The 25,534-nt window shown below is 39.3% G+C and overlaps 1 protein-coding gene across 2 annotated transcripts in view; it reads right to left on the reverse strand.

Annotated features, from left to right (window-relative positions):
• Window positions 1-1,199: 1,199 nt before the first annotated feature.
• Window positions 1,200-25,534, reverse strand: part of RASSF8 (Ras association domain family member 8) — a 110,664-nt gene continuing 86,329 nt past the window's right edge. For both annotated transcript variants that reach the window (XM_089524664.1, XM_089524665.1), the window contains exons 3-5: window positions 8,641-9,527; window positions 7,550-7,694; window positions 1,200-6,885 (exon numbers count right to left, since the gene is read on the reverse strand). In XM_089524664.1, the coding sequence (XP_089380790.1) occupies window positions 6,764-6,885; window positions 7,550-7,694; window positions 8,641-9,527 (1,154 nt within the window). In that variant the 3' untranslated portion in view covers window positions 1,200-6,763. The remainder of the gene's footprint in view (window positions 6,886-7,549; window positions 7,695-8,640; window positions 9,528-25,534) is intronic.

The raw sequence follows: 25,534 nt of genomic DNA on the forward strand, positions 1-25,534 counted from the left end.
GGTGAGGGAACTATATCTCACACTTGTATTACATCCAAGAGGGGCAAGTAACAATGGCCCTGTAGGCATTTTTTGGACTGCAGCTCCCACAAACCCTCACCGTGCCCATGCTGGCTAGGGCTGATTGAAATTATAGGCCACAACTATCAGGAGGGCCACCGTTGCCCACCTCTGACATACAACCTAAAAATTTAATGTAAAAATAGCTGTTTACTTCCACTCTTTAATGCCATAGGTTTAGGTTTAAGTGATATTACATGTTTGTAGGGATAGGATTTTGTCAAATGGCTGTTACAACCTCTTAATGACATTTTGCAGCCAGCCAGCCATATAGGACAGCATCCTGAAATGTCATGACAGGCTGTTTACTTTCCCAGATGGCCTTACATGCTATTTTACCTTGTTCCCAACCCACAATTCTCATTTGCTTAACTCTGCTCCAGTCCCCCTTATATGTGGATGATTCCCTCTTACTTATCTTCTCTTCCAGGCAGTGGAAGGACTCATAGGCCTGTTACAGACTGCCAAAATAAAGCTGCTTCGGGTCTCTTTGGAGGTATGCTATTTAAATGATGCATGGGTCCTAAGAGTCCGGAGGTCGCGCCAAAGCCACACTCTATTCCTAAGCACTGGAGTACAGCTTTGGTGCAGCTTCCTGATTCTTAGGATGCATGGATCATTTAAACAGCATACCTCCAAAGAGACCCGAAGCAGCTTTATTTTGGCAGTCTGTAACAGGCCTTAGTCTTTTCTTCACCATTACACAATTCACAGAGGAACATGAGTCATTTTCTATTGCCCTTACTTAAATGTCTTAGGCTTCATTCCCAATGAGGAAGACAGGGCACATGATCCATTCAGCAGAGGCATGAAATTGCTATGGGTTAAAGAATGTGGCACAGTCTTGTGATGCAAGCACAACCATCGGAATATTATGAAGAAGTACACAAGCTACTCAGGGGGAAAAAATAAGTGTGCCTTTAAGAACTTTGCTGAAGAACAGAGTAATATTACGTTGAATCAAAAAGCAAGACCATTTCACCAACCTTTTAATGCAGAGTTATGTTATTGTGTAGAACTCATGGTGCATGATGCAATATTTAAATTCCGGCAAGCGGCCTACTTTGACTTTGCCATCTTTAAAGATGTTTTTAAACGCAATTAAATGGAGTCATGATTTTGGATTAGTGACTGTACTGGCAATGGAAACTTTATTTCAAAAAAGTAAAGCAGAAAAAAAAATCCCAAATAAATAAACTGACAGAATTATTTGTTTTGTCATCTCCATACAGTTGATGGCCTTCATTCAAAACATTAGAATACTGTAACAAATAGAATAAACGTGCATGAATCAATGGTCTAAAAAAAAAAGCTAGATTATAAAAGTAACACTTTTGACACTTTTAAAAAATATATACCACAGAATTAATTCAATAACGGAAAATAAATCGGAATACAATTTTTGCTATTTACATGGATAATTAAGGCCCAATTCACATAAAGTCAAGTACACTGGGAATTTGTCTACCTCTTTGAGAGTACTGGGGAAAAACCCAGAAGGGGTCACTCTCTCAACTACCCAATGTGCAATAGCAGGGCTGCAAGCTGCAAAGCAAACTGTTTCTTAATACATACTAAGAAGACTAATGTCCTCTTGAAAGATACTATTGTCCTTCAAAGGCATGCAAATGCAGAGAAGCCTAGCTACTTTGATGAACAGATTGACTGATGAATAGTGAACATTTTCCAAGCTCATTGACCTTGTCATCAAGTCTCCTACATATTTATTCATCTTTCAAACACTGCATATATTTTAAGACACACAAGTGCCTTGTACCTGTGCAACCACATCTGCAAAGATATAAAGGATGAGGCAGGGAACCTTTGGTCTTCCAGATGTTTTAGGTAACAACTCTTACAATCCTTCATTGTTGGTCAAGCTGGGTTCAGCTGAAGGGAATTAAAATCCCAAGTCCAAAACATCTCCTCTGATCTGGAGTGTCAAAGGTTCCTTACCCTTGATTATAAACTTAAGTCACGACCTGCTTTCACTTGGAGCTGGTTCACATTCAGGTTCCTTTTCTCCTTTTCTTCCATCACTGATCATGTTATCTTTTATGAGAACAAGGCAGTGGCATGTTCAGCACTTGCACTTGTACAATCTATTCAGTGGGATGGAAGAGTTGGAAGGCTAGCTTTTACTGGCACCCATGTTCTTATACTCTCCATTCTTATTCAAAGTTATCTGTACAGAGAGGGATGGGCATGTAAACCTCAGGCTCCTTGCTGTGTAACTGACATGCCTGAAGAACCGTCTCTCTGCCATTTTAAGTGCAGTCTACGGAACCCTTTTAAAAACCTGCTAGGTGGCTCGCAAGATGCAGACTGACCTTCCCCAATGTCATGCTCTTCAGTGTTGTTGTTAACTACCCTTGAGTATACTTCGACTCACGGTGACTCTGTTGGGCAATGACATCTACGACCTGTAGCCACCATGGCCACTGGACTTGTACTCCAAAATATCTGTAGGGCATCAGGTTGGGGAAGAATGAGGTAGAGAGCAGGTGGCATAGCAGATACTGCTGGTCTACAACTCCCATAAATTCTGCCCATTTGCTATGTTCCATTTGGGTATGCTGCAGTCCAATAGTATCTGGAAGCATTTCCCAAATTTAACATAGGTAGTATAAAAATAAAGCATATACTCTCAGGGCATGCTTCTCTGAAGGGTACTTCAAGCTTCTCTGAAAACCCATTTATTCTTATTCACAAAGCACATGTCTGTTTCAGGGCATGATTCAAACAAGGTCTTGTGGACTGAGGTCATTCCAGTAATCTTAGGAATACACTATCAAGAGAGGCTCTCAAGATGAAGCCATGCTAAGAGTTGAGCAGTTGCAAGTGGAAGCAAAAACCTTTGTATAACATCCTACCTCTCAAAAATATTTTTTTGTACAATAGAAAGTGCAATGCTGAAACATTCCTCTTCCCTCTCAGTCAGCACAATATAAAAATTAAAAAGCAATCTTTGTAAGTTCAGATGATCACATCCAGGCTTCCTGAGGAGTGTTCTCTTGAACAACTCCTGGGGCAAAATGGAACAGGACTTGCTGATGGGCACTTCTCAGTTACGCATGTGGATGAACACACAAAGTTCACAAATGCATTAAAGGCCTTGGTATTAATTCTTTTTTCAAAGGGATTCTCCAGTATCAGAGCTGCCGCTGCCATGCTATGAAAATGCTCCTGCTGCCCTATGCAAACACAGGTTTAAACTTTACAAAAGTAAAATGTGCTTTTTTATTAAATCCAGCAAGAAAGGCAGATATGCTCCAATAATTTAGGTACCACACACCATTCAAACTGGTGCACGTTCCATCGCGTTCTTTGAAGGGTACTCCAAATATAAATGACACCAAATCAACTTCTCTTTACTAGTGAAAACCATGTGATAGCTTTTCCTAGCTTGGTGCTTCTCAAGATGTTGGGATTACATCTGGTCTCATCCACAGCCAATATGGCCAAGATGCTGGGGGAGGAACTGCAGTAGCAGGACAGTACAGACTACTGTATCAATTGTGGGCAGGAAAAAAAAAAGAAATTGGCTCTTCTTTGCTACAAATTTCTTTTATATTGGCTGAGGGTTGTCTACACAATTAAAATACTCCTCATTCCAGTTGAACGGAATGCGAGCCACACAGGATTTGGGGATTTTTGCACCCCAACTGAAAAACTCCTTAAACTTTGCTGGAAAAGTATTTGCATTTTTTTATTGGAGTATCTGTGGAAATTGGTATAAACGTGCATTATCAAAAGTGAAGCCATCTGTCTGCATCACATGGATGTGAATTGATGCAAATTTGCGTAGGAAAGTGAAGACAATTAACTGTTGATGTGGATGTGTGAAAACCTGCAATTCATATAAGACGCTTACATGTAGACTAGTCCTGAGGCTTACTTGGCAAAACAACATTTCTATAGAAAAAAAATGTTACATTTATCTTACAGTTTCATTCAACCTGGAACTGAATGTTACTCATATTAATAGCTGTAAAAGAGGAATATTCTTCAATTGTAATGGAAACTTCAATTTGGATCTGCATGCACATTAAGCAAATTAGGGGTGGTATATTCTATTTGTAAAAATAAATTTAAAAAGCAATGCCTTTTTTGTTTCCTGCTTTGTGTGAATAAATGGGTATTTAGATAACTATATATTGCCTTTTGGCAACTCCCTGCTCAAAGAATTTGATACTGCAAACCACTGAAGAACTCTGTTGACTTTGCCCATGGGCATAATCCATAACATCCCACCTCTTAACTCTCATTGAAATAAATGGCATTTAAGCATTGAACCACATGCTGAACTCCCATTTCAGTAAGACTGAAATTGGAAACTATAAGTTAGCATTACTCAGCAAGAGGAATATCTCCCAATCAACATTGATGAAAGTTCCACTGACTGAACTGGTCCATTCTGTTAGGGACAAACAACTGAATTTAGGCCATAGTCTGCAAGTAATTCACTGGCCACTAAGTGAATGTACTTGGAGGAACTGACCTCTGGCTTAAAATTATCATTTTAATTGGAGCAAGTGCTAATCTGTTTGCAGAGCCAAATCCTAAAATAATGCCACCAATGTCCATATATTACCCCACTGAAATACTAAAGCCCACCACGGGTCTGATGGCTAACAGCTCTCACACTGGCCAGTTAAAATACTACAGATGAGGCCTAGATTCTGGTTGGAAGCTTGTAATATCTTAAGATTCAGGGAATCACTGTGCTCATTAAAGTTTTGGACATGTCAGTCAAATGTTCAGAGATCCAAATTACCTAATTAAATCTTGCCATGAACAATGATTCATGCGCTTACTCCTACGTCTCTGGGGCATGCAATCTTCTCTAAATCTACTTTATTATTTTGGGTTGCATTTGGTGACAAAAGTTATTTTATAAATTACTGAGCTCCCTTACTGTAAAAAGGGAACCACTTCTTCAGACCGTTTTGCATAACAAATTGATCAGAAATAAGCTTGCAAGCATTTACATAACTTTTAAAAAATGAAATACTATTTCATGCTATAAGCAAGTCATCAGACATGTTGTCATGCCCCAAAAGGTGAACATGCTCCACCATCTGCATGTGGCAGAGACCACCACATGGCTTGATAACCTTGCATTTTTCTTGCCTGCCTGATACTGCAACAAAAGAGTTGCCAAGCGCTAGCAGGTCAACCAGATATGGCTTGAAGGTTGTGTTTGTTTGGCTTAGTGAGTCACAAGTAGTGCAGGTCAGCATTAAACTGAAAGTCTGTGTCTTTATTGGAAAAGCTGACTACCATACAAGAAAGCTATCATGAAAAAACAACAACAACACCCTGCTAGACAAAAACGAAAACCCAGTGATGAACTCCTTTGGCAAGACACTTGACTGAAAATATAGTGTTTTGTTCCTTGATAAGCATATTTATTGTGACAAAATATCTCAAATATAAATTTCATATAATAAAACGTTGTTTAACTAAAAGATCTTCTATCAAATACTAAACACACCCTTACCAAGTGAGGATTAAGTCCCAGCAGACCTTTGATGGGATAAGCCACTGATTGTAAAAATCCTGCAATGGCCCTAACACAACGAAACTTGCAACAGAACAAAAATATCAAGGGACTGTTTTAAAGACTCAGCACCTTTCATCCTTAACAACACTTTGTTACTGTGAGCCACTGTAGTGATGTACATTGTTGTTTCTGTGCTCATACTCACTCTTGCACATGCCCATTCACACTCACTCTTCCCCCCTCAAACATACACACACCTGTAACCACAGCCACACTCGTACTTTCTTCAGGCTACACATATGATCTTGTTAATGTAGAATTACAAATTAAGCCCAACACAGGATAGCCACTGAAAATGGCATCCATGTGGAGTTGTCATTCCCAGTAGAGCTAGGATCATTTACCCCCATAATTCCCAAACTCTGACCTTCCAGATGTTTTGGGGTTCAGCTCCTATAATCCCAGACCATCGATCAAGACAGCTGAGGCTTCTGCAAACTGAAGACCAAAACACTTCGAGGACCAGAGTCTGGGAATCATTGATTTACCCAATGCTATGACCTAACCACCCAGGGATTGCTGGCAGGGAAGTGAAAAATGATGGTAGAAAGAAGTGGGAAATTCACAATGGGGTCACATCAAGGAGTTACATAAATCTTCATGTGTGGGTGGATAAAAGGAGTATTTAACAAAGTGTGGTATTTTAGGCAGTAGTCCTGGTAGGCTTAACATGTAGTCCTGCTCTTTAGGCAAGAAGCACTGGTAAAATTTTATACATCAACATTCACACATCCACTGATTAAATGGAATAAATTAAACCCTAATTAATTTCCACACAGTTTCTTGCACTCTAGTCAGTCATTTTGAGCCTGCAGTGGAATAATACTTCTCCAAATTCTTCAGAAATAGCATTTAGAAAATGAAGCTATTTGCACCATAGCTGTTTGGCAGCAATTGCAACATTGCTAAAGTGTGCCTCTACAGTTCCTTTAGTTCTTCATATCATTAGTGCAGGAGGCAGGAATCAAAGTTGGTTCGTTAAATCTCATTAAAAAACAAACCACCAACACTTGTTGGCTTAGAAAGGAAGTTCTTCTCCTTCCCTCCACACATCACTGGGAGAACAGATGCACAAGGAGGGAACGTATATGGTCCTTGGTACCTTTTATAGGTCTTCTCAAGAAGAGGTATATAGTGTTATACATAAATGCCCTCTGGGTTAAAACCAGAAGACAGTGGGTTCTGCAGGATCCGAAGATTACTGGGCAGCTGTCTTGATGAACTGGGGCGTTTCAAGGATCCAGTCTGAAAGGTTGTTTCTGTGAGAGAAGATATTTGTTAGTATAAAGTACAGATCAAATACATGTTTATGTACTCCTCTCTCTCTTTCCATACTTAACTAAATTTAAACCCGTAAATTCCAAGGGGCAGGTTTTCAAAAAAAGAAGGCCAATATTTGATATGTTTATTAGGTAGCTCCAATATAATCAGACTGTTTTCTACTCTATGACACGTGGCTGGGCAGACTTTGCTAAAGTATCTCTTCAGGGAAGAATAGGAGATCAGTATAATGAGCTGTTCTCAGTCCTGCTTCTGATCAATAGGGTGATTTTGGTTGCTTTTTCATATAGCTTTCAGAGCTTAATCTTGGTGGATTTTTATTATTATCATTATGATGATGATTATTACTGTTTGTTTATAACACCCTTCTAAAATAAACTGTCACCAACTAAAGAGATGAAATAGGGGTGAAACAATATTAAGCCAGGTTGGGGGGTGTCAGAGGGTCAAGAATGCAACCCTGGTTTTCAGAAAAAGAAAACCCCTCTCCCCTATAATACACCTGTCTAGGTTTGAGTCTATTTGAAACAGAGTTTGTCCCCAAGTCCAATGAGAAATTTGGGCAAGTATCACAAAGAAGGAGAGGAACAGGCTACAGGAAGTCTTGAATGAAAGGCCTACATAGTTCTACAACATACATACCCCTTTCAATCTCTGTGTGCGAAGCCTCTAATTCTGTTGGTTCTGCAGGCAGCACAGTGACCTTCGTCCCTGTTTGCTGGATAAACTGTTGGAGATTGACTTGCCGCAACTCTTTTGTCAGCTGCTCTAGTTCCTGTTCTCTCTCCTGAGAAGAAGATAAACAAGTTATTTTTTGATGCTCTCAAATCAAAAACAAATAACTTGAAGAACTGGGTAGTGTTCAAGAAAAATGAAGGATCACAAGATCTGTATTGTAAGTTCAGTGTTTTGTTTTTTGATCTTCATGCATCCTCCTCCACTCTGTAAATATATTCCATTCCCACAAGTGTCACTCTAAAAAATGACCTCCTGGATGGCTAAACGGTTTGGGGGGAAAATATGTGTACGAAGTAAATTATGACTTCAAATGCACTCAAATTCAAGTTCACTCAACTTCAAATTTTTAGCTATCCAGGTTAACCTAAGCCACATTGATTTGAATGACTATTCTGTGTATCACTAAGTCTGAATCCCCAAAAATGAATGCAATGGTTATCAACTTGGTGGTCCACGCAGTAAGAAAACCAAACCTTATTGAAGGTAAGTCATTCTCATGCAGGACCCTGGCAGATAAACAAACCAAAATGAAACTGCTACATACACATCTTGGACCAAATCCTGAAAAATAATGACCATACCTACATTCGACACCTGTGTCACATCTACATTCAATCTGTTTTTCTTGTACTCATCTGCTTCTCTCTGCAGATCAAATCTCTCTGAAAAATGGTTTAGTGTACATATCGAAGGTAACATCATTCAAACAATAATTTTATTCTAAAAACCCTCTTGCTATTCCAAGATTATTTTGTTTCCAAAGAGGAAATTTAATTAAAATAAAGAATCAGTCTGAGTTTGTCATCCTCCTTACTGAAGTTTACAGAGTAAAAGAACATATGTACTTGCTCTGGAAGAGCATCTTCCAAGTATGCATTGATTGTACATCTTTATTCAAACAACCAATCTGTTACAGGACAAGAAAGTTAAACAAGAGCACATATGACCTCTCTTCTCAAAACCCAGAAATATCCAATAGCAGATTATGTCCTCACCTGTAACCTTTTGGTGGCCTGGCCCAAAGACCTCTCCACGGCTTTAATACCATTTTCCAGCCTCAGACTTTGCTGTCCCTGAATATCAATTTCCCCCTTGACTTTTTCAATCTTCCCTTTGACTTCTTCTTCATTTACTTTTGATTCCTCCACTTCCCGATGTAACTTTTCAGCCTCAAGGCCACTTTCCATGCCACGAATCTGGGCTATATACTCCTTCAGTTTGTTTTCACAGTCCAAAATCCTTTGCCTGATCTCTTGAAGCTGCTCCTTCAGTTGCTTCTCATTTTCTTGCTCAATCTGGAGCTCATTTTCCCAGAATTCCTCCTCCTCAATCTCAACCTCATTCCTTTTGATCTTCTGCTCCAGTCTGACAATTTCATCTTCCAGGCTGTAACTGAACCTCTGCTCCCAGTATTTGATTTCAGCATCATTTGAATCCAGCTGTTTCTCAATAGACTGCAGCTTTTCTGTCTGGAGGTGGATCAGTTTCTTCAACTCATCAACTGTCGTCTTGCAGTTCAAAACTTTTTGCTTGAATTCAGATTCTTTTCCTTTCCCAAAAATGTCCATTAATCCTTTCGCCCCTCCTGTGAAAGTCAAAGATTTCCTTTTGGGTTCCCGCCTTTTTATTGACTTGTCATTCTGAGGTCTTAGCTTGGCTAATGGAGGCAAGCTTTGACGATACAAAGTTCTTTCTGGTATCCGAGCAACACTGTCTGAAGTTGGCCTCTCGCTGAGGGATGGCCCAGTACGCCGTAATACTAGCTGCACATCACTTGCATATTGTCCCCATTTGTTCAAGGAAATAATAGGATTTTCATGAGGTGCCAGGTGCCTCTCTGTGTCTCTCCATTTCTCTATTAAGGTATACCTTCCTGTACGACCTATGAAGGGAAAAAAAGATGTTTTAGACACTGCATGCAATATGAAAAATTTCCCAGCAGAGGGAGCAAAGGTATTACAAGATAAGACCATCAAGAAAGTTTTGCTAGCACAACTTTGTGGATGATCAGGAGGTTTCACATCCCACAACCAATTTTTAGAAGCCCTAGGTGGGCAGCAGAATATCAAGTCATTAGAGGGCTGCCACACCTAACTGAGGCACTGTACCTGGTTTAGCAGATCACACATGGTATGAGCTTGTAAACAGACTGCTATGTGATTTACACTTCAAACCTGACATGTCTTTTCTGAAGTAAAGCACTCTTGATTGGGAGGAAGTTAAAATTCAACTTGCTCTCTCTCTACTGAAAATACATTCAGTCCTCCGTATCAACAGAGTCTTTATCTACAGATTCAACTACTCATGGCATTGTATGTATGTATGTATGTACAGTATATGTCTTTATGTATATGTATATATTCCAAAAGGCAAAGCTTGATTTTGCCATTTTATACAAGGGACACAATTTTTACCATGCCATTATATTTAATGGGACTTGAGCATCCATGGATTTTGTTATCCATGGGGGTGTCCTGCAACCAAATCCCTATGGATACTAAGGGCTCATTGTAGCTAGCAAGAACAAAAGTATGGATTCAGAACCATTATTGCCCTATGATTAAAACCTCACTGTATTCCTTAGACATTACCAATTTTTAAAATCTCTTTAACCAGTTAATAACAACTAGGGGATGGTAGATTTAAAAAAAAAAGCTTATGGAATACAGAAGCAGAGTTTGAAGTTGACAGCATGCAAAATCAGAAAAGGTCCTGGTATGCACAAGTCTAAGCACAATGGAATACATTTGCTTTATGGAGAAGGTAGCAACCACTTTGCACAGAATGCATTTCACTGAACTCCCCCATACTAAAACCACTATTTTTTGTGGTTTGCCAAGAAATGTAGCAATATATAGTACCAAATTATTTTTATTACACTTCATGTTTCATAAAACAACACTAATGGGGAAAATATCCTACTAGGGATGGAGGATATTAATGGATATAAGCACAATTCTACAGTTGGCCTGTTTCCATGGTTTAATGCTTTATACATGAGCCTCTCTTCTCACCTTTGTTCATGCAGCTTCAATGTTGGCTCCCTTTTTCTGTTAACCAGAGTTTATTATTGCATCTAAATCCTCAACTGTGGTTAATATTAACTATGGGTTGTTCAAACAAGTAAATTTCTTCAGCAATAGTTTGAAGTTTGAAGTTAACACATTGTAGTTAAAACTAACCATAGTTTGTGTAGGTACAAGGATAATAATAAACTGCAGTCATTTAGAAAAGGAAGCAAAACCTTCTGACTTTGCAGTTGCACTTAGGAAGGGGAGATGATATTGAAATGCATTCATATGGTGATAAATTGAGTTCAAGATTATGTCCAAGAATAAATCCAAGGATTGTATGGTCAGCCCGCCATATCCATGGAATATTTATTCATGGACTGAAGCATCTATGGTTTGAAAACATTTAAAAAATATATAAATTCCAAAAAGTAAATCTTGATTTTGCTATTTTATAAAGGGACACCACCCTACTGTGCCGTAGTAAATAATGTGACTTGAGCATCTATGGATTTTGGTATCCACTGGGGGTCCTGCAACCAAAGCCCAGTGGATACTTAGGGCCCACTATAATACTGTAGGTAAACCATGCTTTACCACTACATGCATGAACCCGACTTGACTTCTCAAGACGTCTTGGGCTGGCATGTCCCCTCCTCTCTTAGGATGATTTTAGCATTCTTTAGCTTTACTATTACAGAATCATGCTTTGTTGTTACATACCTGAGTTGTTGTTTTTTTTAAATCAACCCTCCCATTTTTGTTTAGCATTATGTGCTAATCAGGTTTATGTGAAAATCTTCATACGGAGAGGAAAACAACTTGGAGACAATGGAGTCCATTTCCTTGTTAACTGAACAATGGTATCCGAGAAGATAAATACACTTGTTCCTCCATATTTGCTAGGGTTAGGGGCACAAGACCCCCGTGAATATGGAAAAACCACAAATAACAAAAACACCATATTTTACCTGAGAGGACATCTCTCTAGGCATCTCTAGGTCCTCCAGTGCAACTCTGTGGTCAACATCCGACAGACACTGACCATAGAACTGCACTGGAGGAGCTACAAAGGCCTAGTATAGTATTCTCTCTGGAAATCTATGTCTTTCAGTGCAACTTTTAATTAAAGTTGATCATAGAGTTGCACTGGAGGACCTAGATATTCCTAGAGAGAACATATTAATCAAATCCGTGAATAATCAAAGCCACAAATATGGAGGGATGAGTGTATTGGTTCTGATTTGATTTGAAAGTGAGACTGGTTTAGATTTAATAGCTTTTCTTTATGGCATTCAATTTTTTTTTTGGAAATATTTTTCTAAAAGGTCAAGCCAGAACTGGGAATTTTTTTAAAGATTACAGTCTAGAATTCTATTTGAAGTAGTCTCATTTACTAGAATAGGAATGCTGGAGAATAAATAGTAGTGGGAACACAGCATTTTGTCTAAATGTTCACAGCACTTACAAGGATTACAAGAAAAAATACAGGACACAAAGAAGCAATGTCCTTGTATTATAGACAGAACTTGGAATGCTACTTCTGAAAAGCAATTTTTGAATTACATTTTACAAAGCACTTTCGACCGAGGCATTAAGGTTAACACACACACACACACCCAATGTTCCCTTTGATCAGGGAGTAATGCCACTTAGTTAATACAAGGTGGTAGTGGTGGTGGGAGGTTGCTTTAATGTTTCCTTTGGTGTGGGTAAAGGTCCTGTACCACTCACAGCATTTCAGTATCCTGTCTGCTGCTTCCAACTTCACCAGCATTTCAGAGCAATGTGATGCTTGTAAGCCAGTCCAAGAACTGTGGCACACAGCCAGGATCGCTCTAAAGACAGCCCAGGAAGTACAGCCCACTGCATTTCTGTGTTGCTTTGAAATATGGGTGGATTTGAAAGCAGCAGTCAGGCTCTACCACTGCAGAGGCTGGTGTCAGATCTTTATTTTAATGTACAAATTCTTCAATCATCCATGGACATTTTCTATAATTAAAGTGAGTGGCAACATTCCTTGCCCTCAACGTAATAAACTACCTTTAACACATAACAAAACAACAAATTTGGCCTATGTTAAATTAAATAACAAAAGGTAAAACACTGCCTCTTTTTTAAACCTTGTTACAATAAAATTGTAATGCATTACTTCCAAGCTCTGATTACAGATCAGGCCTTGTAGCAGAGAAAAATGGTAGCCTAAGGTCTTCCTCGTGATTTAATTTTGGAGGTGAAATTTGAATTAAGGATCATTAGGGCTATATTTCTGAGAAAAGCAATGGCAAAATCAGCTGTGAGTATTCCTTGCCTAAGAAAACCCCATGAAACTATCAGGTCACCATGGCAAGGTGACTTGAAGTCATATACACACACAGAGAGATCAAAGCTCATTCCTTAACAACTAAGCCACATTAGCATTTGCATTTTCCCTAAAGGTTTATGGAAACTACAGCTAAATAAGGGAGAATTCTTTCTGAAAGACTTACCATCATCCTATGAAGGACAGTCTCCAGGATTCTCTGGGAAAGCATGTAAAAGTATAGGCAAGCCCTACTTATACTACTTTGAGGCTGACACTGAATTATGTTGTATGTTTATTAGAATTTTAAACACGGATTAAATTTATGGTACTAGATTTCCTCCCTCCCCATCATAACTATAAGCCATGCATTAAGTGTTATGACAAACTATCTTGACAATGAACCTGAATGAAATGGTTAAGTCATATACAAAGCAATACACAGACAGAAAGCCAACATACATTCTGAGTCATTCCAAACATATATTTGTGGTTGCACTGTACACTCTTAGTACTCATGGTAAAACTAAACCAAATGCTGCTCACCCTGGCAATTTAAACACCTCTTGATTTCTAAAAAGGGAAACAGCAGAGCAATATCCCTCCCACAAACTGTGTTGAGAACAAAGGCTGCAGACTTACTTTTTTAAAACTTAAAATTTTCTGGGCTTTTAGACTATTCGGTAATGCTATCAAAGGATTTTGTGCCAACCAGAGACAAAGTTAACTATACGCTGTGTTTCAAAAGACAAGCTGCTTAGCACAATCTACAATTTCAGGTTGGTTTGTTGTTAAAACTATTATAGTACTAAAAAAACAACAACACCAAAACCCAAATACTCAGAGAAATAAGGGGATAATAAGTACATTTGCAAAGGAAATTGAATCAAGGAATTAAGTAACACAGAGAATAAATAAGCAACTGTTCATGAGTAAGATTATAATTTTGTATATTGGCTTTTGAGGTTTCATAAGAAACTTATGTTCTGTTCCGCCAAATTGAGAGATGCAAGCTTATATTTAAGAACTACGGTACTAAACTAAATCTTGCCCAGTGGTAGGAAACACCACAGGAGATGCTGATTTCTGAAGCAATAATGTTACCATTATTCTAGCCTAGCTTTCATGTTTCTCAAGTCATAATACCCAATATTAATACCCGAGCAAAACTGAAGTCATAATATCCAATCTGCACTTACCAAAGAATAAGCCGGGGAAGTAGGAGGAGGATAATTCTGATAGTCTTTTGCAGCATCAACAAACCAACAAACCTTGTGGCACACCTTAAAGAGCAACAAGTTTTACTTGCCACAAATTTTTGTAAACTTTATCAGAATCATGACTACAGATGTTCATGAGAATATACAGAAGGACCTACATTTAGAAAGGGATAGCTGGTTTTCTAGCCTTGAGGGCTACTCCATACTCTAAGCAGTGTGGGATCCAAGAATGGTCACCTCAATATACAAAATCTAGCAACCAGGCATTCATGATTATGGTATATAAACAAACTAAGGAATAACAGATGATGTTCAATATCTACGTGAGGCTGCTAGGAGAGGTCCATGGAGCTGGGTATCATCACCATGCTGATGACACTCAGGTCTACTTCTCTTTGTTGCCAGTGAGCTGAGAGTGTATAAAAGAGGAACTAGTGACTGGCTAATAAACTGAAACTGAATCCTAGTAAAATGAAGGCTCTGTGGATTGGCAGTCCTCTTCGATGGACTTGCACTCCACTTGAGACAAATGTGTAGCTTCGGGAGTATTAATAGACCTATATCTGTCACTGGTGAACCAAGTGGACTCATTAGGTCAATACGCTTAAGGCCAGCTTTGACTCATTCATCAGCTATGGCCTATTCCCAGATAGGGATAATCTGGCCAAACTCAACTATAGTGGTAACTTCCCAATTATCCTGCTGTCATTTGGTCTCCAAGAAACCTCCCGCTGCACACAAAGGTTACAGCTGGTATAAAGTGCAGCAAGCGAGTTTCCTTACCAGAGTAATGAACAGAAAAAACATTAACAGTAGTCATAAAGGAATAAGTAATGGCTACCAATATAATTGCAATATGAATTCAAGGTGCAGGGGTTTGGTGACGATATTCAAATCCTAAAGGGTTGGGACACTAATACTTAAAAGAATATTTCCTGCTACATATTACTGGCTATGAACTGAGCTATGCTGGTAGGCCAATATAGCGTGGGAGAATCTGGGTGAGGTCCTTCTCTGCTGTGGTGACCCATTGACAGAAATGCCAAAATGTCCTCTATTTTGAACCATAAAACCTGTTTGACAAGCAAGAGGTAGCTCAACAGATTTATTACTGCCACTACTGCTTCAAGGGGCTTGTTAATTTTCCTCAAGCAATACATGTGACCAAAATGTTATCCTGCAACAAAACAGAAAAACTATTTCTTACATCAGAGATAGAAATGAATCAGGGAGGAAACTGTTTTTTTTTTGTTTTTTGGTTTTTTTTCCTTACAGAGGTGTGGAAAAGAAAAGAAGATCTAGGTTGCTGAAGCAGATGAGTAGAACCAAGGGGAAGGGTATGTGTGAAAGTTTCAGTTTGGGTTAAGGAAGAAGCAGGAGGGATGAAAGAGCAAATGGGAAAATTACAAATGAAAGTAGTTAATTTAAAGTGCAATTTTAAGCATTTGTTTTGCTTAGAGTTTTATGAATACATTGCAAGCTAAAATGCATTTTAATGATGACAAATTCATCAGAAAAATATGGTTGAGTACATAATACAGTACAGCATATGTAGTACAGCTGTAAATAAAGCATATGAAATGAAGTTATATTTATATTAGTGTTTTTGGCTTTTATTTGATAATGTCCTACATATTTCCTGACTGTCCTGCAGTTTCTGGTGCCCTGTCCTCCTTTGAGATTATGATGACCTCCCATTGGAAGCCAGCATGATGCTGACAAGGACTTCATTTCAGTTCCAAATTAAAACATAGCCTTTTATGGAAACCTCTGAAGCCTAATTGCTTCCTTCAAAAACATAAACATAAATAGTTTTAAATTGTTTCAAAACCTGTTACATTATTTAAAAGGCTTGAAACTTAAATTATTTATATCATTTAAAAGTTTAAATTGTTTCAAACTGTTTAAATTGCTTTCACTGTACACTGATGTGAGATCCCATAATATAGGGTGGGATATAAATACTTTAAGAAATAAGAATAAAAATAAACTGAAAACATTTCAGATTTTGAGATTTCTCTTAATGTATATCTGACTTATGAACTTGATTCTCTTACAATCTTAGTGTATTAACGGCACCATCTAGACTGGGGTGGGAATCCCATGGTTCTTCTGATGTTGACAGAGCAACTTGCAGCACCCTGGACAGCACAACCAATTGTGAGAGTCCCCTAAATAGGTTTAACACCTTGGGCAGCTTTTTTGAAATCTGGAGCAGGGACGTAGCCAGGATTTTGGGAAGGAGGGGGTCCAGACTAAGTGCCACCATTATAATGGGGCTTGGGTGCGGCGACGCGGCAGCACGCACCATTCATTTTATCTAACAGAAGGGGGGTCCGGACCCCAAGGCCCCCCCCCCTTGGCTACGCCCCTGTCTGGAGTAAAACCATAACAGATTCACCACACCACTTACATGGCACTGGTGAGCAATGTTGGGACCTGCAGCTGACCAACATCTGGAGGGCGGTATGATTCTAATCCCTGATCTAGATATATCAAAGGGGAAGTTTCAGGTAACAAAGTTCATAATACGGCCTACTAAAATTACATTACATTAATAATGCAGTGATTCACGCATCTAGGTACACTGACTAAAGCCCTGCAGCTGAAGGCCCCATCACCATTATAGTCTCAACTGGTGAGGACATGAGAAAGCACCTTCTCAGTGGCTGCTCCCACTCTCTGCAATTCCCTCACATGGAAGTCTAGGCTGACCTTCTCTCTGCTTTCCTTTTGCTGACAGACAGGCTATAAATACATACTCATTCATAGGGAGGCTTCTTACTGGGATGGGTGCTTTATTTTTTTATTTTTTAATGTTTTAAAAATAATTTTACATTGTTTTAAATGTTATTTAAATGTGGCTAAGATCAAGTGTAGTAATTTTTTAAAATTGCCTTATCAGATGTCTTTTGTGAGCTGCTTTGGGTTTCACTCTGGGAAAAAGGGAGCATATAAATGAAACTGAAGAATCTATTCACTACAATTCCTGGTCTTGGGTGTAATTTTTTTCAGTGTTTTTTTTTTATAGCCGTGTGTATTTTATTAGTCTTCAACATTATGGAAGACTATAGCAGACAAAATAAATTTCTGTTTCACTAATCTTGATGATTTGTTCTGTTTTTATTTATTTACTTCTGTTTGCAAAACTAAAGAGGTTCCGCATAGCTCAAGAACACTGGGATCCATTTGAAACAAAAATATTTTTAATAAAGGGAATTCAGTTTGGCACTGGTGTGTGACTATACACAACATGGTAATTTTATGTCAACTAAAACTGTATTGCTATAGTATGCATATAATCCATCTTATGATCCTGTAGTAACAAAATGATTTTTGATCTGTAAAGGATGTTGATGTCATTCCCCCATTTTCCTGCAAACTTTTTTTTTCCTGGAGAAAACCAAAAATCCATGTTTGTTTGTTTTTGTCATGGCTTCAAAATTTCTAAAAATAATTACATCAATAGAAACTGGGAAATTAACTTGTTGCAGTTAATTTAGGGATAGACTGGAACTGTTCATTGTATCATCATCAATTAATTAGTTAATTAAATCATTTGTGATTTTTGTTTTTTAAAAGATGGGATTCATAAAGAACAGCATGATTGCTTATCATTGTTGCCTCATTGTGGCACAAGTTATTACAGTTCTCTTCAAAAATGTTCTTTTTAGTTTTTAAGGTGCCTTCCCCAGCCTGACATGAACCATATTTTTTGGTCTAATCCTGCAATCTGATTGATCACTGGGATTTGCAGTGAAAGGAGTATGGAAACATTACTTTGGGAAGCATGCCCTAAAGCAGTGATGGTGAACCTTTTAGAGGCTGAGTGCCCAAACTGCAACCCAAAACCCACTTATTTATTGCAAAGTGCGATGTCCCTCTGGCTTTCAAGTGACAAACTCTGGCAAACTCTGTGCTGGAACAATGGCACATGTGCCCACAGAGAGGGCTCTGAGTGCCACCTCTGGCACGCATGCCATAGGTTCGCCATCACTGCCCTAAAGCATGGAATCTAGGAACCGGTTCAATTATATTTTCTCACTAGTCTGCTTCTTTCTTCTTTACATACCTATATATGCTGTTCACTCACCTGCCAAACACCATGTATTTCTTGGCTCGATTGGAAAATGTGAATAAATTGGAAAAGTGGAATGATGTGTTCATTCCAATGAGAAGACATCGATCCATTGCAATAATGAAGTGCAGGAATAAGTAGTCACAAAAATGAGTCTGTGTGCCAAGCACAGATTCTTAATCAGAAATATGGAGAATGCCTTTTGAGCAGATGCAGAGCATTTTTCTACACTACTGAAAAACCACATGCTCCATAACCCTACTCAGTTGAATCAAGAGCCTCGAGTTGCCAAGATCAATGCTACAGAACAAGTTTTGTATAGCAATAGGAAGTACATTTCAATACTGCTTATCAGTGAACTAGCACTCCCTAACTGAACTAGCATTCCCTAAACTGTTTACAATGTGTAAGCCAATTGCCCCCAACAAGCTGGATACTCATTTTACTGACCTACGAAAGGATGGAAGGCTGAATGGACCTTGGAGCCCTGCAGGAACAAACACACAACCTTGTGGTTGCAGTACTTGGCATTTAACCACTGTGCCACCAGGGCTCCTTGTATGTAAGGGGTAAGAGTCCCACTTTCAAACCTTGCCATCTCCAGTTTCTAACAACTCCAGTCCTTTCTCAGCAGTGCCTTGTCTTGAGATCAACTGAAACAATGGATAATGAGACCAGACATCTTGCTCCAATGCATCACAGGAGTAGTACATATAGGTAAGCAGAAATTTACTCACTGGTGGGAAGGAGAAGCATACACTGGCTTATTCAGTTTAACTAAACTAGTGTTAACTAAACACTAAATAGATTTATTTATCTGGGAGAGACAACAACACAAACACAACTTGTATTGTGTCATCTACAGTCCTAAACTACCCCACTTATATGTGTCATATGCAACCTACCGCTCATCCAGGACAATAGCATATTTCTTAACATGGAGCCCTGGTGGCGCAGTGGTTAAATGCCTGTACTGCAGCCATTCACTCAAAACCACAAGGTTGCGAGTTCAAGACCAGCAAAAGGGCCCAAGCTCGACTCAGGCTTGCATCCTTCCGAGGAGGGAGCTAAAATGAGTACCCAGACTGTTGGGGGCAAATTAGCTTACTTGCTAATTAGCTTACTTGCTGTTCACCGCTATGATCTTTGGAATAGCGGTATATAAATAAAACAAATTATTATTATTATTAACATGGATTTTGGGCGACAGGCCAAAATCCATGTATTTTCTGCCACCCAACATAAAAAGACTACTGAGCAGAAACAACAAACTTCATAATGTTATTACAAGCACAAGAACCAGTCCTTGTGGGAGCCCAGATGCTAAACCTACCTCCATGTCTTCTCTAGAAGACATGTTACAAGGCCTAATAATATTATCCAGAACATCAGGAGTCATACTACCAGCCTATCTTCCAGTACCATCATTTGACTGCAGTTCCCCACTACATTCTCTACACAGACCAAAAAGCCAGTTTCTATGCAAAAGAATAAAAGGGACATCAGATAACACAGTATTCAAAAATCACTCGGGGGGGGGGGGGGACTTCTGTTTTCCAAGGAGATAGCTTCCTTTGGCAAACAGTAGTACAATAATGTATGGTTCAACTCCCTAAATACAAATGCTTTTGTTAACCTATACATACTTGGCTGTATTACCACCTCCACTGTATAAGTAATTTAAACACCTAAATAGCCTAAAGGCAACAGATCCTGTCTGATTTCAGAAGCTAATCAGGATCAGCTCTGGTTAGTACTTGGATGGGAGACTACCAATGAAAACCAGGTGCTGTAGGATATATTTAACAGGAAGGAACTGGCAAAGCCACCTCTGAAAATTCCCCCAATGAAATTAACAAACATCAGTAATTTTTGACAGTGTTTTATGCATTTCCATGCACTCTGGTCTTACTATTTCTATCCCCGAACCTACATAGTTCACCTAGAGGTTAAAGTCTACTTGGATTGGACAAAGATTTTTCATTACCATGTATATGTGTTAATCTGTTTATCTATGTCAGGATGTCCTCACCACCTCTCACCTTCTGCCATACTACCAGGGATAAGATTATCGTGTGCTGGTCCCCTTTTTCTATTTATTTCCTCCTACTCCTCCCATACTCTATCTTTAGCATGTGTATAAACATTTGCCAACTGATGCTGCACTGATGGTATGGTCTTAGTTTTCCACATTTACAGAATCAAATGTGTGGAGGAAAAAACCCCTCTTTCCTCAACAGGACTCTTTTCTTTTTGCCCAAGTCTAAAAATGCTGTGGGCCAAATCCCACAGTATAGGGATCGTGCTCATGGCGCACACGCTATTAATTTTATCACAGTGTGGCTTCGGTGTTGGCTGAAAGCTGCACATGGCGCAAGCACATTGTATTGTGAAATCATGGAGGACACCAGCATCTTTCAGTGCACCAGATGCGGCCACCTGATCGCATGAATGATGCATGTGCAATGAAGACAACCTGCTTGAAAACTTCACAGTGGCTCAGTGCGCTCTTGCAACAGTGGTAGTGGCACTGTTATGATGTGTCTGGAATAGTGAGCCTGAGAGTAGAAGATATGAAATTATGAGAACCAACAGTGGAAAGGGCTACAAGTTGTGTGTCTTTGGCCCTCTCCAGACGGGCCTTTTAGCACGTACCAAGTACGTGCTAGGGTTGCCTCGGAGTGTCCTTTACAGACGCTTCCTAACCCTAGCACGTACTTCGTACGTCAAAATAGTGGGCGCCCTGTACAGATGGGCGCTGCCATTTTGACGTAACGCACCACATCAATGACGTGCTCGCGCCGCTACAGGGCGCATAGGGCGCCCTATTTGCAGTGCCGGAAGGAGCTCCGAAACGGAGCTCCGAAACGGAGCTCCTTCCTGGGGACTTCTTCCTGGGGAGTGCCTTTTTCCCGCAGCCACAAAACGGCTGCGGGAACAAAGCCGGGGGGAAAGGTGCCAAGCGGCCCCTTGGGCATGAAGCCCCAAGGACACCCCTTTCCAAGCCGGGGAGAAGCGGCATTTTGCCGCTTCCCCGAAGCCTGGAAAAGCGGCGGATTGGGGCCTCCGGGGCTGCCTCTGTGGCTGCTCAGGCCCTGATCTGGCGGGGAAAGGGGTGGGTGCAGGCCGCCCCAAAGGGGTGGTCTGTATCCCACCTTATTTGGCTTTGGAGCCTGGACCATTCATGTTATCTGAAGGGTATTACAGTCAGCCCTCCATATCCACAGATTTTTTGGCCATGAATTCAAGCATCCAAGGTTTGAAAATATTTTAAAAATATATAAACTCCAAAAATCAAACCTTGATTTTGCCATTTTATATAAGGAACACCATCCTACTATGCCACTGTATATAATGGGAGTTGAGCATCCATGGATTTTGGTATCCATGGGGAGTCCTGGAATCAAACCCCAGTGGATACCAAGAGCTCACTGTATAAGAAGAGCAACACAACACAGATGTGGTGAAAACTTTCACTCACTTCCCAAACCATCCTTTTTAACCTCAGTTTTTAAGAAGTTTTGCTGTTTTCATATTCTGAAATCCAACACAGGGAAAGGAATGGAATGATAACCATGCAGTCATACAGTAAGTATTTATTAATCTTTCTCCTTTCTTTAACTGGGTTCAAGGCAGCAGATGAGGCTCTCCTTCTCTCCATTTTAACCTTACAACAATTCTGTGAAGCAGATCAGTGTCTGTGCCTGGACCAGGCTCACTTAACAAGTTTTATAGCTGAATAGGGAATGGAACCTGGTTCACTTAAGTCCAAACTGAACAACAATTGCACACGGGTAATTGTTCACCCTGGAGCCAACTCTGACTACTCACATACCACCAGCTAGCAACCCAGATACTGAATGGGAGGAAAGGTGGGCATGTGGATAGAGGGAACAGTAGCAAAGAAAGTCTGTCAGCTGTTGTTGTTGTTGTTGTTAACTGACCTCATATCAACCCCAATTCATGGTAACTGTGGATGAGACCTCTCCAACTTTCCCTGTCCTCCACTGTTCTGCTTAGGTTCTGTAAATTCATACTTATGACCTCCCTAATTGAGTCTATCCGTCCAGGTTGCAATCTTCTTCTCTTTCTATTTCCCTCCTTTCCTAGCATTATTGCCTTTATTAATAAGTCATGCCTTCTCATGGTGTGGCCAACATACGGCAGTCTCAGTTTGATTAACTTAGCTTCCAATGAATTTTCAGGCTTGATCTGTTCAAGAATCCATCTGTTTGTCTTTTTGGCTGTCTACAGTACCCTCAGCACTGTTTTGCACCACATCTCAAATGAGTCGATTCTCTTCTTACCCACTTTCTTCACTGTCCAGCTCTCACATCCATACATGGTGAGAGGGAATACAATGGCTTGGATGATTCTGACTTTAGTGTTCAGTTGTGTATATTTACTCTTTAGGATCTTTTCTAGCTGTTTCATGGCCGCCCTTCCCATTTGTGACACTGTTGAGTAAATCCAACCTGCAGTGGAAGCTTTTGATCTAGGACACAATTCACTCTCAGATCAATCAAAACATACATACACTGCCAAGTTTCACACACACATGCACCCAAAAGAGGGAGGAAGAACCCTAAAGCAACCAGTAGGACAGAATATGTTATGAGTTAATAAGATCTGTCTGGGATTAGCCTCCTGAGGGCTGACCCATTTAGATCCGTGCCAACCAAGCTGGAAGCTAATAGAGGTTGGCTTGTGTCCACTTTATAGTGCCAGGTGATCTCATCTGACCAAAGCTTCCATAAGCAGTTACAGCTTAAGTTGTTTCAACAAGAAATGGTATTCAAGAAATAAAATCCTTGCCAACTTGATACAGATGGACACCTCTGTGGATACATAATCAACCATTCATTACTTAGCTACTGGGTTGGAAAACAGAGATAGATGCCCCAGTTATTTGAACTAATGTGATTTCAGACAGGTCAAATGTTTTAGTCTGGAATATCTAGACAGCTTCTCAGAAATCGCACTGCGGAGTTTTATTTAGGAGAAACTATACAGGACTTCTATATCAGTGCTTCTCAAGCTATCTGATATGGCAAACAAGCCTCTTGCAATTTGTTTGAACATCAAACCTAGAGATGCAAAAAATTGATTTTGGAATATTTTCTTCCTGAATGATGAATAAAACGTTTAAAGCAATGTGTTCATATATTTATTCCCCCAACATTATTTCTAGAAACTATGTAATAGGGGAAGTTTCATGTAAGAGAATGCACAGTATCTGATCTCAGTTTCATTTTCCCTGAATGCTTTATGTCTAGATAACACTATAGAATCATAGGAATGGAGACATATTGGACTGCAAAAGAAGGAATCCTTGTTGATATGCAAATGGACTTTACATTTCCTGGACTTTGCCCAATTGCTGCATGGCCAGAGGAGGAGCGGCCAACCTGCTAAAGATACCCTCCTCCCCATATCATCTTAACTAAGGACAGAAACAACAAAATGTAGGCATCTCACTAACATCTCTAATTTTTTTTCCTGTTTAGTATGTAACATCTTGCCTGATGAAGAAGTCAGTGGAATTTTGAAAGCTTGCAACAAATATATTATTTATTGGCTGGCCAATACAAGTATCACTGTTTGGTGGGGTTTTGTTTGAATTTAATAAATGGCCAACACAGCTATCCCTGCATGCTAACAGTTCATACATAATGTGGATAGTATACAGTCGGCCCTTGGAACTCACGGAGGATCCATTCCAGACCCCCCGCAAGTTCCAAAACTTGCCCATATTCAAGCTCCATAGGCTTCAATGGGGTGTGTGTATGCGAGATTGCCTCTCCGCTGGTTTCCAAGTCTGCAGATCTCAAGTCCGTGGACTTGGAGGACCAAATGTAATACAAATATCACATCATCATAATCCTTATCTAACACAACTGCTGCCACTAATTAAATGTTGTCATGTAGCATCACAGACTGCAGCTATAAGAAACAACTTAAAGTGAGAATAATGTAGGTACATTCTCTCTAGTCATGACATATATAAAAATTATCTTTGCCAGATCCTATGAAAAGCTAGCAAAAAAGCTGTAAATACTAATCCCAGATAGATTAAACACAGTGCATCAATTACAAAATAGTAAATCAATATCTACATAAATCCCACTGATTCACTAGGTCTACTAAAGGTAGAATCAGCAATTAGATTTAACAAAAATAATGAGATTTATGTGCAGGTACTGCTCCATTCTTGGTCTTGGGGTGTGTGTGTGTGTGCGAGAGAGAGAGAGAGAGAGTGAGTGAGAGAAAATATATTGTAAGCATATTGGAATAAGTAGAAATATGAGGCTGGAAATAGTAGTATGGTATATCTACATGGGATTTACTTATTGCTGGAAACTATTCCTTCTAGTCTCTTCAAATTGCAGGAACATTTCTCTAAAGTCCTTACCAAAGAAAGCACATCACAGACATATGATGAGATCTAAATGGATTTAGATGCAAAATTAACAAATTCACTGCAACAGACATTTCAGTGCCCTAGGGAGCATAATGTAATCAAAATTCAGATACAATAGTTTCTTCCCTCAATTTGTACTTCTTTGTTGAAAGCAAAAGGAATTAAAAACCCTTCAACACACAATACAGCCTTTCAAACTGGTTAGCAACCCAACCCTCAAAACTGTGATGAAAAATGATGAAATCCTTACAAAAATATTAAGGCATTACTTAAGGATATGAAAGAGAAACCTGTGAGTATTGTGTATGTAGGCACCCTGAAAGCCTAAGAGAACAGCTGCTTCAATTTTAAGTTCAAGTGCAGTGCCTGAAATAGGATTTTAAGCACTATCTTCCATGAAAATAAACTGAAGTGGAGATATCTTTAACTCCAAGTTATATTACTCACCTCAGAATGTATGTTGCTAAGATGGTGTAACTCCACAACACTTTAAATCTTACAGAGATTTTGGCATGTTAAAAAAGGGAATACAAGTATCTCTTCAATTCATGTTGGAGTATATATGGATATGAAAATTGCTCTGAATATATAAACTGAGAGTGCTCATTTACTTTGGGAGGAGATACACTAATGATCTTACAATATGCATTTAAATTCCTATCTATCCTGTTCCTCCCAAAATACATTTTAAAAGAATGTGTAAAGTGAACCAGACGGTTACCTAGAGGCAAAGTGGAAGGAATAACAATTATTAAATTAAATTAAATCTAGTAGAAGATTCATAATTAAGGGACAGCTGAAGTACCCTTTTGGTCAGTGTGAGAATATTCACACTTACAAAGAACTTCAGGAAACAT

This window comes from Sceloporus occidentalis, unplaced genomic scaffold (genome assembly GCF_023333645.1).
Source record: "Sceloporus occidentalis isolate IW3139 unplaced genomic scaffold, rSceOcc1.0.p SCAF_5, whole genome shotgun sequence".
Taxonomy (NCBI): Eukaryota; Metazoa; Chordata; class Lepidosauria; order Squamata; family Phrynosomatidae; genus Sceloporus; species Sceloporus occidentalis.